The sequence below is a fragment of the Rhinoraja longicauda genome, chromosome 1, assembly GCF_053455715.1.
Source record: "Rhinoraja longicauda isolate Sanriku21f chromosome 1, sRhiLon1.1, whole genome shotgun sequence".
In the NCBI taxonomy this organism is placed as follows: Eukaryota; Metazoa; Chordata; class Chondrichthyes; order Rajiformes; family Arhynchobatidae; genus Rhinoraja; species Rhinoraja longicauda.
Window position 1 is genome coordinate 942356 of NC_135953.1, and position 14213 is coordinate 956568.

The 14213-nt window shown below is 51.5% G+C and overlaps 1 protein-coding gene across 2 annotated transcripts in view; it reads left to right on the plus strand.

Annotated features, from left to right (window-relative positions):
* The window catches only part of fbxo41 (F-box protein 41), a 117213-nt gene that overhangs the window by 81721 nt on the left and 21279 nt on the right, over positions 1–14213 (plus strand). For both annotated transcript variants that reach the window (XM_078400474.1, XM_078400561.1), the window contains exons 8-9: positions 4230–4382; positions 13476–13571. In XM_078400474.1, coding sequence (XP_078256600.1) covers positions 4230–4382; positions 13476–13571 — 249 coding nt within the window. The remainder of the gene's footprint in view (positions 1–4229; positions 4383–13475; positions 13572–14213) is intronic.

Here is a 14213-nt window from a genome sequence, read left to right on the forward strand (position 1 = left end):
GTGTATGGATCAAGCTGCCAGAGGAGGTTGTTGAGGCAGGGACCATCCCAACATTTAAGTCAAGTCAAGTCAAGTCAATTTATTTGTATAGCACATTTAAAAACAACCCACGTTGACCAAAGTGCTGCACATCTGACTAGGAAAAAAAAGAAACATACAGTGGCAGGCAGCGAAACACACCGGCGCGGCCATCTTCAACAAAATGTTAATTCAATCACCCACAGTCCAACAACAAAAGCATTAAATAAGCATTAAATTACACCCCCAAAAAACCCCCAAAAACACAGTCCAACAATAAAAGCACTAAACAGGCACCCAAATTACCCAACCCCAAAAAACCCCAAAACACAGTCCAACAATAAAAGCATTAAATAGGCATTCAAATCACACAACCCCAAAACCCCCAAAAACACAGTCCAACAATAAAAGCGCTAAACAGGCATTCAAATTACACAACCCCAAAGCAGTTAGACAGATACATGTCTAACTGTAGGCACGGGCGGCACGGTAGCGCAGCGGTAGAGTTGCTGCTTTACAGCGAATGCAGCGCCGGAGACTCAGGTTCGATCCTGACTACGGGTGCTGCACTGTAAGGAGTTTGTACGTTCTCCCCGTGACCTGTGTGGGTTTTCTCCGAGATCTTCGGTTTCCTCCCACACTCCAAAGACGTACAGGTATGTAGGTTAATTGACCGGGTAAATGTAAAAAAAATAAAAAAATTGTCCCTAGTGGGTGTAGGATAGTGTTAATGTGCGGGGATCGCTGGGTGGCGCGGACTTGGTGGGCCGAAAAAGGCCTGTTTCCGCGCTGTATATATATGATATGATATGATATGGATAGGACAGGTTTGGAGGGATATGGACTAAGTGAGCAGGTGGGACTAGTGCAGCTGGGACATGATCAGCCATGATCACATTGATTGGTGGTGCTGGCTCAAAGGGCCGAATGGCCTACTCCTGCACCTATTGTCTATTGTCTGTTGACATGTTGGCTGATGTGAGCAAGTTGGGCCAAAGGGCCTGTTTCCACACTATTCAAGTCCTTCTTGAATAGAGGCGCAACACTTGCCACCCTCCAGTCTTCCGGCACCTCTCCTGTATTTAAGGACAACTCCTAAATCTAAGTGATGGCTCTGCAAATTCTCCCCTGGCTTCCCACAGTGTCCTGGGATATATCTGTTCAGACCCAGGAGATTTGTCTACCTTCATACACGCCAGCATTTCCTCCACTGTGACACTGAGTACTCAGTGACTGCCCCAAGTTCCTCCATCCTCCCATCCTTCTCCACAGTAGAAACACAGGAGGAATACTCACTGAGGACACAGAGTTGACCGCTTTGATCGCTGAGCTTGGAATCCACTCCATCTGGGCCTTCTATTATTTGTTCATTAAGGTTTACTTTATTAAACCTTTTTAAATGATATTATCCATAAGTACTGTATTTACAGACATGTTGTGCTACTGCAAGTAAGAATGTTATTGTTCTGTTTTTGTACATATTTAAGTTAAACACTCTCGACTCTAAAAATAGGGTTGAACACAGTCAGCGTGGATTTATGGAAATGGATTCAGCGTTTCATCCTCATCGATTGCTTTCTGCTCCGTAGCACGGGTGGAACATTGGCAACGCTCACCCTTGCTATTCTATTGGGCAATAAATCAATGGTTCCATTGATCTAACTCTTCCAGCTTCTCTAGTAGTAGAGTCATAGCATGGAAACAGGCCCTTCGGCCCAACTTGCCCATGTCGGCCAAGATGCCCCATCAACGCTAATCCCTCCTATCCGCGTTTGCCCCATATCCCTTTAAACCTTTCCTATCCAAGTACCTGGCGCTTGGGAAGCTTACACCCCAGCGGTATGAACATTGACTTCTCTAACTTCACATAGCTGTTGCTTTCTCTCTCCATCCCCTCCCTCTTCCCAGTTCTCCCACCAGTCTTACTGTCTCCGAATACATTCTATCTTTGTCCCGCTCCCTCCCCTGACATCAGGGGGGGGGGGTGGGACTGTTGGGGGGGGTGGGAGTGTTGGGGGGGGGGTGGGAGTGTTGGGGGGGGGATGGGAGTGTTGGGGGGGGTGGGAGTGTTGGGGGGTGAGAGTGTTGGGGGGGGTGGGAGTGTTGGGGGGTGGGAGTGTTGGGGGGGATGGGAGTGTTGGGGGGGGTGGGAGTGTTGGGGGGGTGGGAGTGTTGGGGGGGGTGGGAGTGTTGGGGGGCGGGGTGGGAGTGTTGGGGGGGGTGGGAGTGTTGGGGGGGGTGGGAGTGTTGGTGGGGTGGGAGTGTTGGGGGGGTGGGAGTGTTGGGGGGGGTGGGAGTGTTGGGGGGTTGGGAGTGTTGGGGGGTTGGGAGTGTTGGGGGGGGGTAGGAGTGTTGGGGGGGTGGGAGTGTTGGGGGGGGTGGGAGTGTTGGGGGGATGGGAGTGTTGGGGGGGTGGGAGTGTTGGGGGGGGATGGGAGTGTTGGGGGGGTGGGAGTGTTGGGGGGGTGGGAGTGTTGGGGGGGGGTGGGAGTGTTGGGGGGGGGGGTGGGAGTGTTGGGGGGGGAGTGTTGGGGGGGTGGGAGTGTTGGGGGGGTTGGGAGTGTTGGGGGGGGTGGGAGTGTTGGGGGGGTGAGAGTGTTGGGGGGGTGGGAGTGTTGGGGGGGTGGGAGTGTTGGGGGGGGTGGGAGTGTTGGGGGGGGTGGGAGTGTTGGGGGGGATGGGAGTGTTGGGGGGGTGGGAGTGTTGGGGGGATGGGAGTGTTGGGGGGGTGGGAGTGTTGGGGGGGATGGGAGTGTTGGGGGGGTGGGAGTGTTGGGGGGGTGTGGGAGTGTTGGGGGGGGTGGGAGTGTTGGGGGGGGGTGGGAGTGTTGGGGGGGGAGTGTTGGGGGGGTGGGAGTGTTGGGGGGGGTGGGAGTGTTGGGGGGGGTGGGAGTGTTGGGGGGGGAGTGTTGGGGGGGGTGGGAGTGTTGGGGGGATGGGAGTGTTGGGGGGGATGGGAGTGTTGGGGGGATGGGAGTGTTGGGGGGGATGGGAGTGTTGGGGGGGGTGGGAGTGTTGGGGGGGTGGGAGTGTTGGGGGGGTGGGAGTGTTGGGGGGGGTGGGAGTGTTGGGGGGATGGGAGTGTTGGGGGGGGTGGGAGTGTTGGGGGGGGTGGGAGTGTTGGGGGGGTGGGAGTGTTGGGGGGTGAGAGTGTTGGGGGGGGTGGGAGTGTTGGGGGGTGGGAGTGTTGGGGGGGATGGGAGTGTTGGGGGGGGTGGGAGTGTTGGGGGGGTGGGAGTGTTGGGGGGGGTGGGAGTGTTGGGGGGCGGGGTGGGAGTGTTGGGGGGGGGGTGGGAGTGTTGGGGGGGGGGTGGGAGTGTTGGTGGGGTGGGAGTGTTGGGGGGGTGGGAGTGTTGGGGGGGGTGGGAGTGTTGGGGGGTTGGGAGTGTTGGGGGGTTGGGAGTGTTGGGGGGGGGTAGGAGTGTTGGGGGGGTGGGAGTGTTGGGGGGGGTGGGAGTGTTGGGGGGGGTGGGAGTGTTGGGGGGGGTGGGAGTGTTGGGGGGTGGGAGTGTTGGGGGGGTGGGAGTGTTGGGGGGGGTGGGAGTGTTGGGGGGGGTGGGAGTGTTGGGGGGGTGGGAGTGTTGGGGGGGTGGGAGTGTTGGGGGGGTGGGAGTGTTGGGGGGGTGGGAGTGTTGGGGGGGATGGGAGTGTTGGGGGGGGATGGGAGTGTTGGGGGGGTGGGAGTGTTGGGTGGGATGGGAGTGTTGGGGGGTGGGAGTGTTGGGAGGGATGGGAGTGTTGGGGGGGTGGGAGTGTTGGGGGTGATGGGAGTGTTGGGGGGGATGGGAGTGTTGGGGGGGGTGGGAGTGTTGGGGGGAATGGGAGTGTTGGGGGGGTGGGAGTGTTGGGGGGGATGGGAGTGTTGGGGGGGTGGGAGTGTTGGGGGGGATGGGAGTGTTGGGGGGGATGGGAGTGTTGGGGGGGATGGGAGTGTTGGGGGAGACGGGAGTATTTCGAGGGGAGATGGGAGTGTTTCGGGGGGGGGACGGGAGTGTTTTGGGGTCAGTAATGGTGTCTAAAAGGGTTTTAGATGGGCACCCGGATATGCTGGGATTGGAGGGTATGAACCACATGCAGGCAGAGGTGATGAGTTCAACTAGCCATCATGTTCAGCATGGTCATGGTGGGCCGAAGGGCCTGTTTGCTGCACTGTTCTATGTGTGGTCAATGCTAATACATGTGAGTGACTGTGTTTTGTTGTGTTGTGTTAGTGGCTGTCTGGAGACTGGGCTGGAATCCTTGCTGAAGGCTGCAGGCAGCAACCTGCTGATTTTGAAAGTTTCCCACTGTCCCAACATACTGACTGACCGCTCCCTGTGGCTGGCCAGCTGCTACTGCCGGGCCCTGCAAGCAGTCACGTATCGGTGAGTACATTGCTTCTTGTCTCACTGGCCTTTACTTTCAGACAAAGATAGACACAAAACACTGGAGTAACTCAGCAGGTTTGACAGCATCTGGAGAAAAGAAATCGGTGATGTTTCACATCAAGACCCTTCTTCAGACATTTAGTTTAGTTTAGTTCAGAGATATGGCACGGAAACAGACTCTTCAGCACAGCGAATCCACAATGACCAGCGATCCCTGCACATTAACACTGTCTTACACACACTAGTCCACACTGACCAGTGATCCCTGCACATTAACACTGTCTTACACACACTAGTCCACACTGACCAGTGATCCCTGCACATTAACACTGTCTTACACACACTAGTCCACACTGACCAGTGATCCCTGCACATTAACACTGTCTGTCTTACACACACTAGTCCACACTGACCAGTGATCCCTGCACATTAACACTGTCTGTCTTACACACACTAGTCCACACTGACCAGTGATCCCTGCACATTAACACTGTCTTACACACACTAGCCCACACTGACCAGTGCTCCCTGCACATTAACACTGTCTTACACACACTAGGGACAATTCACACTTTTACCAAGTCAATTAACCCACAAACCTGCACATATTTGGAGTGTGGGAGGAAACCGAAAATCTCAGAGAAAACCTATGCAGGTGACGGGGAGAAGGTACAAACTCCTTACAGACAGCACCCGTAGTCGGGATGGATCACTGTGATGGATGATTCTTTTGTTTGATGTTGTTTTATGATTGTGTGTTATTGCATGTTATTGTTGGACTGTGGGTAATTTTTCACTTCACTGCACATTTATGTGTAGGTGACAAATAAATTGACTGTTGACTATTGACTATTGAGAGAACATAAAGCTATTAGAAACTAGTTTGATCCTGACTGCAGATGCTGTTTGTACAAAGTTTGTACGTTCTCCCTGTGACAATAGACAATAGACAATAGGTGCAGGAGGAGGCCATTCGGCCCTTCGAGCCTGCACCGCCATTCAATGTGATCATGGCTGATCATTCTCAATCAGTACCCCATTCCTGCCTTCTCCCCATACCCCCTGACTCCGCTATCCTTAAGAGCTCTATCTAACTCTCTCTTGAATGCATCCAGAGAATTGGCCTCCACTGCCTTCTGAGGCAGAGAATTCCACAGATTTACAACTCTCTGACTGAAAAAGTTTTTCCTCATCTCTGTTCTAAATGGCCGACCCCTTATTCTTAAACTGTGGCCCCTTGTTCTGGACTCCCCGAACATTGGGAACATGTTTCCTGCCTCAAACGTGTCCAACCCCTTAATAATCTTATATGTTTCGATAAGATCTCCTCTCATCCTTCTAAATTCCAGTGTATACAAGCCTAGTCGCTCCAGTCTTTCAACATATGATAGTCCCGCCATTCCGGGAATTAACCTAGTAAACCTACGCTGCACGCCTTCAATAGCAAGAATATCCTTCCTCAAATTTGGAGACCAAAACTGCACACAGTACTCCAGGTGCGGTCTCACTAGGGCCCTGTACAACTGCTGAAGGACCTCTTTGCTCCTATACTCAACTCCTCTTGTTATGAAGGCCAACATTCCATTGGCTTTCTTCACTGCCTGCTGTACCTGCATGCTTCCTTTCAGTGACTGATGCACTAGGACACCCAGATCACGTTGTACGTTCCCTTTTCCTAACTTGACACCATTCAGATAATACTCTGCCTTCCTATTCTTACCACCAAAGTGGATAACCTCACACTTATCCACATTAAACTGCATCTGCCATGCATCCGCCCACTCACACAACCTGTCCAAGTCACCCTGCAACCTCATAGCATCTTCCTCACAGTTCACACTACCACCCAGCTTTGTGTCATCTGCAAATTTGCTAATGGTACTTTTAATCCCTTCATCCAAGTCATTACTTTTAATCCCTTCATCCGTCATCTCATATTCCAATTAGGTGCAGGTTTGTAGGTTAATTGGCTTCTGTAATTGTCCCTCGTGTGCAGGATAGAACTGATGCATTGGTGATTTCTGGTCGGTGTGGAACTCAGTCGGCCGAATGGCCTGTTTCTGCATTGTATCTCTGAACTAAACTAAAATGAAGCCCATAAAGTCATGGAAAGGAGTCATAGTGTGTTACTGCGTGGACTCCAACCTGCCCTACTCTAACATGTCCCAGCTGCACTAGTCCCACCTACCCGTATCCCTCCAAACAATAGACAATAGGTGCAGGAGGAGGCCATTCGGCCCTTTGAGCCAGCACCGCCATTCAATGTGATCATGGCTGATCATTCTCAATCAGTACCCCGTTCCTGCCTTCTCCCCATACCCCCTGACTCCGCTATCCTTAAGAGCTCTATCTCGCTCTCTCTTGAATGCATTCAAAGAATTGGCCTCCACTGCCTTCTGAGGCCGAGAATTCCATAGATTCACAACTCTCTGACTGAAAAAGTTTTTCCTCATCTCTGTTCTAAATGGCCTACCCCTTATTCTTAAAAAAAGGTCCCTGGTTCTGGACTCCCCCAACATTGGGAACATGTTCCCTGCCTCTAACGTGTCCAACCCCTTAATAATCTTATATGTTTCAATAAGATCCCCTCTCATCCTTCTAAATTCCAGTGTATACAAGCCCAGTCGCTCCAGTCTTGCAACATACGACAGTCCCGCCATTCCGGGAATTAACCTAGTAAACCTATGTTGAAAGTGTGGAGTCCAGAACCAGGGGCCACAGTTTAAGAATAAGGGGTAGGCCATTTAGAACGGAGATGAGGAAATACTTTTTCAGCCAGAGTTGTAAATCTGTGGAATTCTCTGCCTCAGAAGGCAGTGGAGGCCAATTCTCTGGATGCTTTCAGGAGAGAGCTGGATAGAGCTCTTAAAGGTAGCAGAGTCAGGGGGTATGGGGAGAAGGCAGGAACGGGGTACTGATCGTGAATGATCAGCCATGATCACATTGAATGGCGGTGCTGGCTCAAAGGGCCGAATGGCCTACTCCTGCACCTATTGTCTATTGTCTATTAAATCTTCTCTGTACTCTTTCCAGCTTGACAACATATTTCCTTTAATATTATGCCCAGAACTGAATACAATAATCTCAATGCTCTTATGTAGCTGCAACATGACCTCCCAACTTCTGTACTCAATACTCTGACTGATGAAGGTCAATGTGCCAATAGCCTTTTTGACCACCCTATCTACCTGCGACTCGACCTTCAAGGAACTATGCCCCTGCACTACTAGATCCCTCTGCTCTACAACACTCCCCAGAGGCCTTCCGTTCACTGTGTAGGTCCTGCCCATGTTAGACTTCCCAAAGTGCAATACCTCACATCTCTGTATTAAATTCCATCAACCATTCCTCCACCCACCTGGCCAATCGATCCAGATGCTGCTGCAATCATTCACAAACATCTTCATTATCTACAATACCACCCACTTTTGTGTCATCTTTAAATTTGCTAATTTTGCCTTGCATGCTGTCATCCAAATCATTGATATAGATGATAAACAGCAATGGGCCCAGCACCGAAAACTCAGGCACACCACTAGTCACAGGCCTCCAGTCTGAAGAGCAAGCTTCCACCATCACCCTCTGCTTCCTTCCATGGAGCCAGTTCTCTCCAGCCGGCTAGCTCTCCTTGAACCCAAGGTGTCTAGCCTTCCAGAGCAGCCTATCATCAGTGTGAAGGGCCCAGCCCGAAACGCTGTCTTTCCCTCCACAGATTCTGCCTGACGTTGTTACTCCAGCACATTGTGATTGGCTCCATATTCTAGCATCTACAGTTCCATGTGTCAGCATATTTCCGTTCTTCAATGCTCTTTTTCACACAGAGGTACGAACTGCCAGAGGAGGTAGTTGAGGCAAACACTATAACAATTAGCAGACATTTGGACATGTATGTGGACAGGAAAGGTTGAGAGGGATGTGGGCCAAACATGGGCAGGTGGGACTAGACTCTCTTAGACCCTACCATTCATTGTAAGGCAGCAGCTTCCAGTTGTCAGTTACATTCCACCCATCAATGCTCTGCCTGTCTTACCAACTCATCAATGGCAGTCCAAGCTCCACACTGCAACATCAACTTTCCCAAAATCTGCACATTTATTTAATATATCCATATATATATTAAGAAGTCTTCCATTTGGAGAGAAGAGCTGAATTGAATATCTTTGAGGCATTTTACCTTGTGCAGGATGTTTGCTGTAACATGGACATTGCGACATTATAACATATTTTACCATTCGTGTCTGAATCCCAAATCACATAGATATATTACGAGCCTGCCGCCAACATATCCTTGCAACTCCCTGTTCTGACGACGTATTGGCTTAATGTGCGCGGGCAGAGGTTTCACAGGGCTTTCTGGGGTGATCTTTTCACTCAGGATAGTACATTTCTGGAATGAGTTGCCTGAGGAAGCTGTAGAAGTGGATACCATATCGATGTTTGAAAGAATATTGGCAGGGAAGGTTTAGGGAGCTGTGGACTAAATGCAGGCAAATGGGACTAGCAAGTGTGCAAACGTGGTTGGCATGAACCCGAAGGGCCGTGTGCGTGCTGCACAGTTCTCCAGGCTGCCTGTCGTTGCAACAAGGAGGGCTAGGGCCGTGTGCGTGCTGCACAGTTCTCCAGGCTGCCTGTCGTTGCAACAAGGAGGGCTAGGGCTGATGGGCCGTGTGCGTGCTGCACTGCTCCACCAGGCTGCCTGTTGTTGCAACAAGGAGGGCTAGGGCCGTGTGCGTGCTGCACAGTTCCACCAGGCTGCCTGTCATTGCAACAAGGAGGGCTAGGGCTGATGGGCTGATGGGCCGTGTGCGTGCTGCACTGCTCCACCAGGCTGCCTGTCGTTGCTACAAGGAGGGCTAGGGCCGTGTGCGTGCTGCACAGTTCCACCAGGCTGCCTGTCGTTGCTACAAGGAGGGCTAGGGCCGTGTGCGTGCTGCACAGTTCCACCAGGCTGCCTGTCGTTGCTACAAGGAGGGCTAGGGCTGATGGGCCGTGTGCGTGCTGCACTGCTCCACCAGGCTGCCTGTCGTTGCTACAAGGAGGGCTAGGGCCGTGTGCGTGCTGCACTGCTCCACCAGGCTGCCTGTCGTTGCTACAAGGAGGGCTAGGGCTGATGGGCCGTGTGCGTGCTGCACTGCTCCACCAGGCTGCCTGTCGTTGCTACAAGGAGGGCTAGGGCCATGTGCGTGCTGCACTGCTCCACCAGGCTGCCTGTCGTTGCTACAAGGAGGGCTAGGGCTGATGGGCCGTGTGCGTGCTGCACTGCTCCACCAGGCTGCCTGTCATTGCTACAAGGAGGGCTAGGGCCATGTGCGTGCTGCACTGCTCCACCAGGCTGCCTGTCGTTGCTACAAGGAGGGCTAGGGCTGATGGGCCGTGTGCGTGCTGCACTGCTCCACCAGGCTGCCTGTCGTTGCTACAAGGAGGGCTAGGGCCATGTGCGTGCTGCACTGCTCCACCAGGCTGCCTGTCGTTGCTTGCACTTGTAGGTGAGGATGAATGCAGTGGATACCTGGCCATTGGGAGTTTCCTTTCATGGATCTTGCTGGCCATTTCTGAGTTCAGACAGCAGACTGAACACGTTATTTGTATTCTTCCTCATGCTACATGGGTGGGTTTAAACTAAACAGTGGGAGGCGGTGGAATCAACAACGTGGACTATTTAGGCAAGACTTCTAGGGTGGTTATCTCTGGGTTGCTTCCAGTACCTCGTGCTAGTGAGGGTAGGAACAGGGGGATAGGGGAGCTGAATGTGTGGCTGAGGAGTTGGTACAGGGCGCAGGGATTTAGATTTCTAGATCACTAGGATCTCTTCTGGGGCAGGGGTGACCTGTACAAAAGGGACGGGTTGCACCTTAATTGGAGGGGGACCGACATTCTGGCAGGCAGGTTGGCTAGTGCTACACGGGTGGGTTTAAACTAAACAGTAGGGGGTGGTGGAATCAACAACGTAGACTATGCGTGCAGCTAATGGGAAAGAGAGTGTAGGAAAAGTCACGTTTAAACTCACAGGGCAGGGGGATGGGAACCAATGCAAGGAGACAGAGGGACATAAAAGGACAGAAGCAAAAGGTAGAAGGGGGATAAGAAAAACGAATCTGAAAGCTTTGTGCCTTAATGTGAGGAGCATTTGAAATAAGGTGGATGAATTGAATGTGCAGTTAGTGGTTAAGGAATATGATATAGTTGGAATTACAGAGACATGGCTCCAGGGTGACCAGGGCTGGGAGCTAAACATGCAGGGGTGTTCAATATGCAGGAAGGAGAGACAGAAAGGAAGAGGAGGTGGGGTGGCACTGCTGTTAAAGAGGAGATTAATGCAATAGTAAGGAGAGACATTAGCTTGGATGCTGTAGAATCTGTATGGGTAGAACTTCGAAATAGCTAAGGGCAGAAAACGCTTGTTGGAGTTGTGTACAGACTACCAGACAGCAGTAGGGAGGTTGGGGATAACATCAAGTAGGAAATTAGGGATGTGTGTAGCAAAGGTACAGCAGTTATCATGGGTGACTTTAATCTACATATAGATTGGGCCAACCACATTGGTAGCAGCGCTGAGGAGGAGGATTTTCTGGAATGTATACGGGATGGGTTTTTAAACCAATATGTAGAGGAACCGACTAGAGGACAGGCCATCCTAGACTGGGCGTTGTGTAATGAGGAAGGATTAGTTAGTGATCTTGTTGTGACCATAATATGGTGTAATTCTGCATTAGGATGGAAAGTGACACGGTTAATTCAGAGACGAGGGTCCTGAACTTTGGAGACTATAAAGGTATGAGATGGGAATTGGTTAGGATAGACTGGCAAATTATACTTAAAGGATTGACGGTGGAGATGCAATGGCAAAGATTTAAAGACCACATAGATGAACTCCTAGATCAAAGATTTAAAGACCACATAGATAAATTGGCCAAAGGAAGCAGCATGACGGAGGATTGGGAGACATTTAGAGCTCAACAGTGGAGGACAAAGGGGTTAATTAAGTGCGGGAAGAAAGAGCAAGAAAGAAAGCTTGCGGGGAATATAAAAGCTGACTCTAAAAGCTTCTTTAGTAAAAAGGAAAATGTAAGAAAATAACTGCAGATGCCGGTACAAATCGATCTATTCACACAATGCTGGAGTAACTCAGCAGGTCAGGCAGCATCTCGGGAGAGAAGGAATGGGCGACGTTTCGGGTCGAGACCCTTCTTCAGACTGAAGTAGGGTCTCGACCCAAAACGTCGCCCATTCCTTCTCTCCTGAGATGCTGCCTGACCTGCTGAGTTACTCCAGCATTGTGTGTAAAAAGGAAAAGATTATTGAAGACAAATGGTCCCTTATATTCAGAGACAGGTGAATTTATAATGGGAGGAACTGAAGGGAATCCACATTTGTCCAGAAATGGTGTTAGGTAAAGATGTTCTAGCAGCGGATTTGGAAAGCAGTGACAGGATCAGTCAAAGTCAGCATGGATTTATGAAGGGGAAATCATGCTTGACTAATCCTATGGAATTTTTTAGAATAGAAACATAGAAATATAGAAAATAGGGGGAGGCCATGTGGCCCTTCGAGTCAGCACCGCCCATTCATTGTGATCATGGCTGATCATCTACAATCAGTAACCCGTGCCTGCCTTCTCCCCATATCCCTTGATTCCACTAGCCCCTACAGCTCTATCTTCCACTGCCTTCTGTAGCAGAGAATTCCACAAATTCACAACTCTCTGGGTGAAAAAGTTTTTTCTCACCTCAGTTTTAAATGTAACAAACTGTAACAAGTAGAATGGATAAGGGGGAGCCAGTGGATGTGGTGTATTGGGACTTTCAAAAAGCCTTTGACAAGGTCCCACACAAGAGATTAGTGTGCAAAATGAGAGCACATGGTATTGGGTGTAGGGTATTGACATGGATGGAGAACTGGAGCATCGATAGAGACAGGAAGCAAAGAGTAGGAATTAACGGGTCCTTTTCAGAATGGCAGGCAGTGACTAGTGGGGTTCCACAAGGCTCGGTGCTGGGACCCCAGATATTTACAATATATATTAACGATTTAGACGAGGGAATTAAATGTGGCATCTCAAAGTTTGCAGATGATACAAAGCTGGGTGGTAGTGTGAACTGTGAGGAAGATGCTATGAGGTTGCAGGGTGACTTGGACAGGTTGTGTGAGTGGGCGGATGCATGGCAGATGCAGTATAATGTGGATAAATGTGAGGTTATCCACTTTGGTAAGAACGGAGGCAGATTATTATCTGAATGGTGTCAGATTAGGAGAAGAGGAGGTGCAACGAGACCTGGGTGTCCTAGTGCATCAGTCACTGAAAGTGGGCATGCAGGTACAGCAGGCAGTGCAGAAAGCTAATGGCATGTTGGCCTTAATTGCAAGAGGATTTGAATTTTGGAGTAAAGAGGTCCTACTGCAGTTGTACAGGGCCCTGGTGAAACCACACCTGGAGTATTGTGTGCAGGTTTGGTCCTAATTTGAGGAAGGACATTCTTGCTTTTGAGGGAGTGCAGCGTAGGTTCACCAGGTTAATTCCCGGGATGGCGGGACTGTCGTATGATGAAAGAATGGGTCGACTGGGCTTGTATTCACTGGAGTTTAGAAGGATGAGAGGGGATCTAATAGAAACATAGAACATTGTGAAAGGATTGGACAGACTAGATGCAGGTAAAATGTTCCTGATGTTGGGGGAGTCCAGAACCAGGGGTCACAGTTTAAGAATAAGGGGTAGGCTATTTAGGACTGAGATGAGGAAAAACATTTTCACCCAGAGAGTTGTGAATCTGTGGAATTCTCTGCCACAGAGGGCAGTGGAGGCCAATTCATTGGATGTTTTCAAGAGAGAGTTAGATTTAGCTCTTGGGGCTAATGGAATCAAGGGATATGGGGAAAAAGCCGGAATGGTGTACAAATTGTGAATGATCAGCCATGATCACATTGAATGGCGGTGCTGGCTCGAAGGGCCGAATGGCCTCCTCCAGCGCCTATTGTCTCTGTTTCTCATATGATCATGATGTTGTTGCGAGGGCAGGCGTGGACACAGCAGCAGACTGTTGGTGCTGTATCATGTATGCAGCTTTAACGTGTGTATGTATGTCTTACTTTTAGGAGTTCCATGGACCCAGTTGGCCACGAGGTGGTTTGGGCCTTGGGTGCTGGCTGCAGGGACATCATCTCTCTGCAAGTTGCACCGTTACATCCATGGTAAGGCCACCACTGCCCTAGCATCTCACTCCCTGCTCAGTGTCCCCTATGGGATGGCATCTGGGAGTCAGGAAGGTGCTGCCTCACTGATCATTCACCGCTCCTGGAATGGGTGTCCCACTGGAGCAGTGACCTTCAGCACGTGACCATCCCACCTCCCCCCCACCATCCCACCTCCCCCCCAGTGTCCCACCTCCCCCCCAGTGTCCCACCTCCCCCCACCATCCCACCTCCCCCCCAGTGTCCCACCTCCCCCCCAGTGTCCCACCTCCCCCCACCGTCCCACCTCCCCCCCAGTGTCCCACCTCCCCCCCAGTGTCCCACCTCCCCCCCAGTGTCCCACCTCCCCCCCAGTGTCCCACCTCCCCCCCCAGTGTCCCACCTCCCCCCACCGTCCCACCTCCCCCCCAGTGTCCCACCTCCCCCCCAGTGTCCCACCTCCCCCCCAGTGTCCCACCTCCCCCCCAGTGTCCCACCTCCCCCCAGTGTCCCACCTCCCCCCCAGTGTCCCACCTCCCCCCCAGTGTCCCACCTCCCCCCCAGTGTCGCACCTCCTCCCACCGTCCCACCTACCCCCCAGTGTCCCACCTCCCCCCACCGTCCCACCTCCCCCCCAGTGTCCCACCTCCCCCCCAGTGTCCC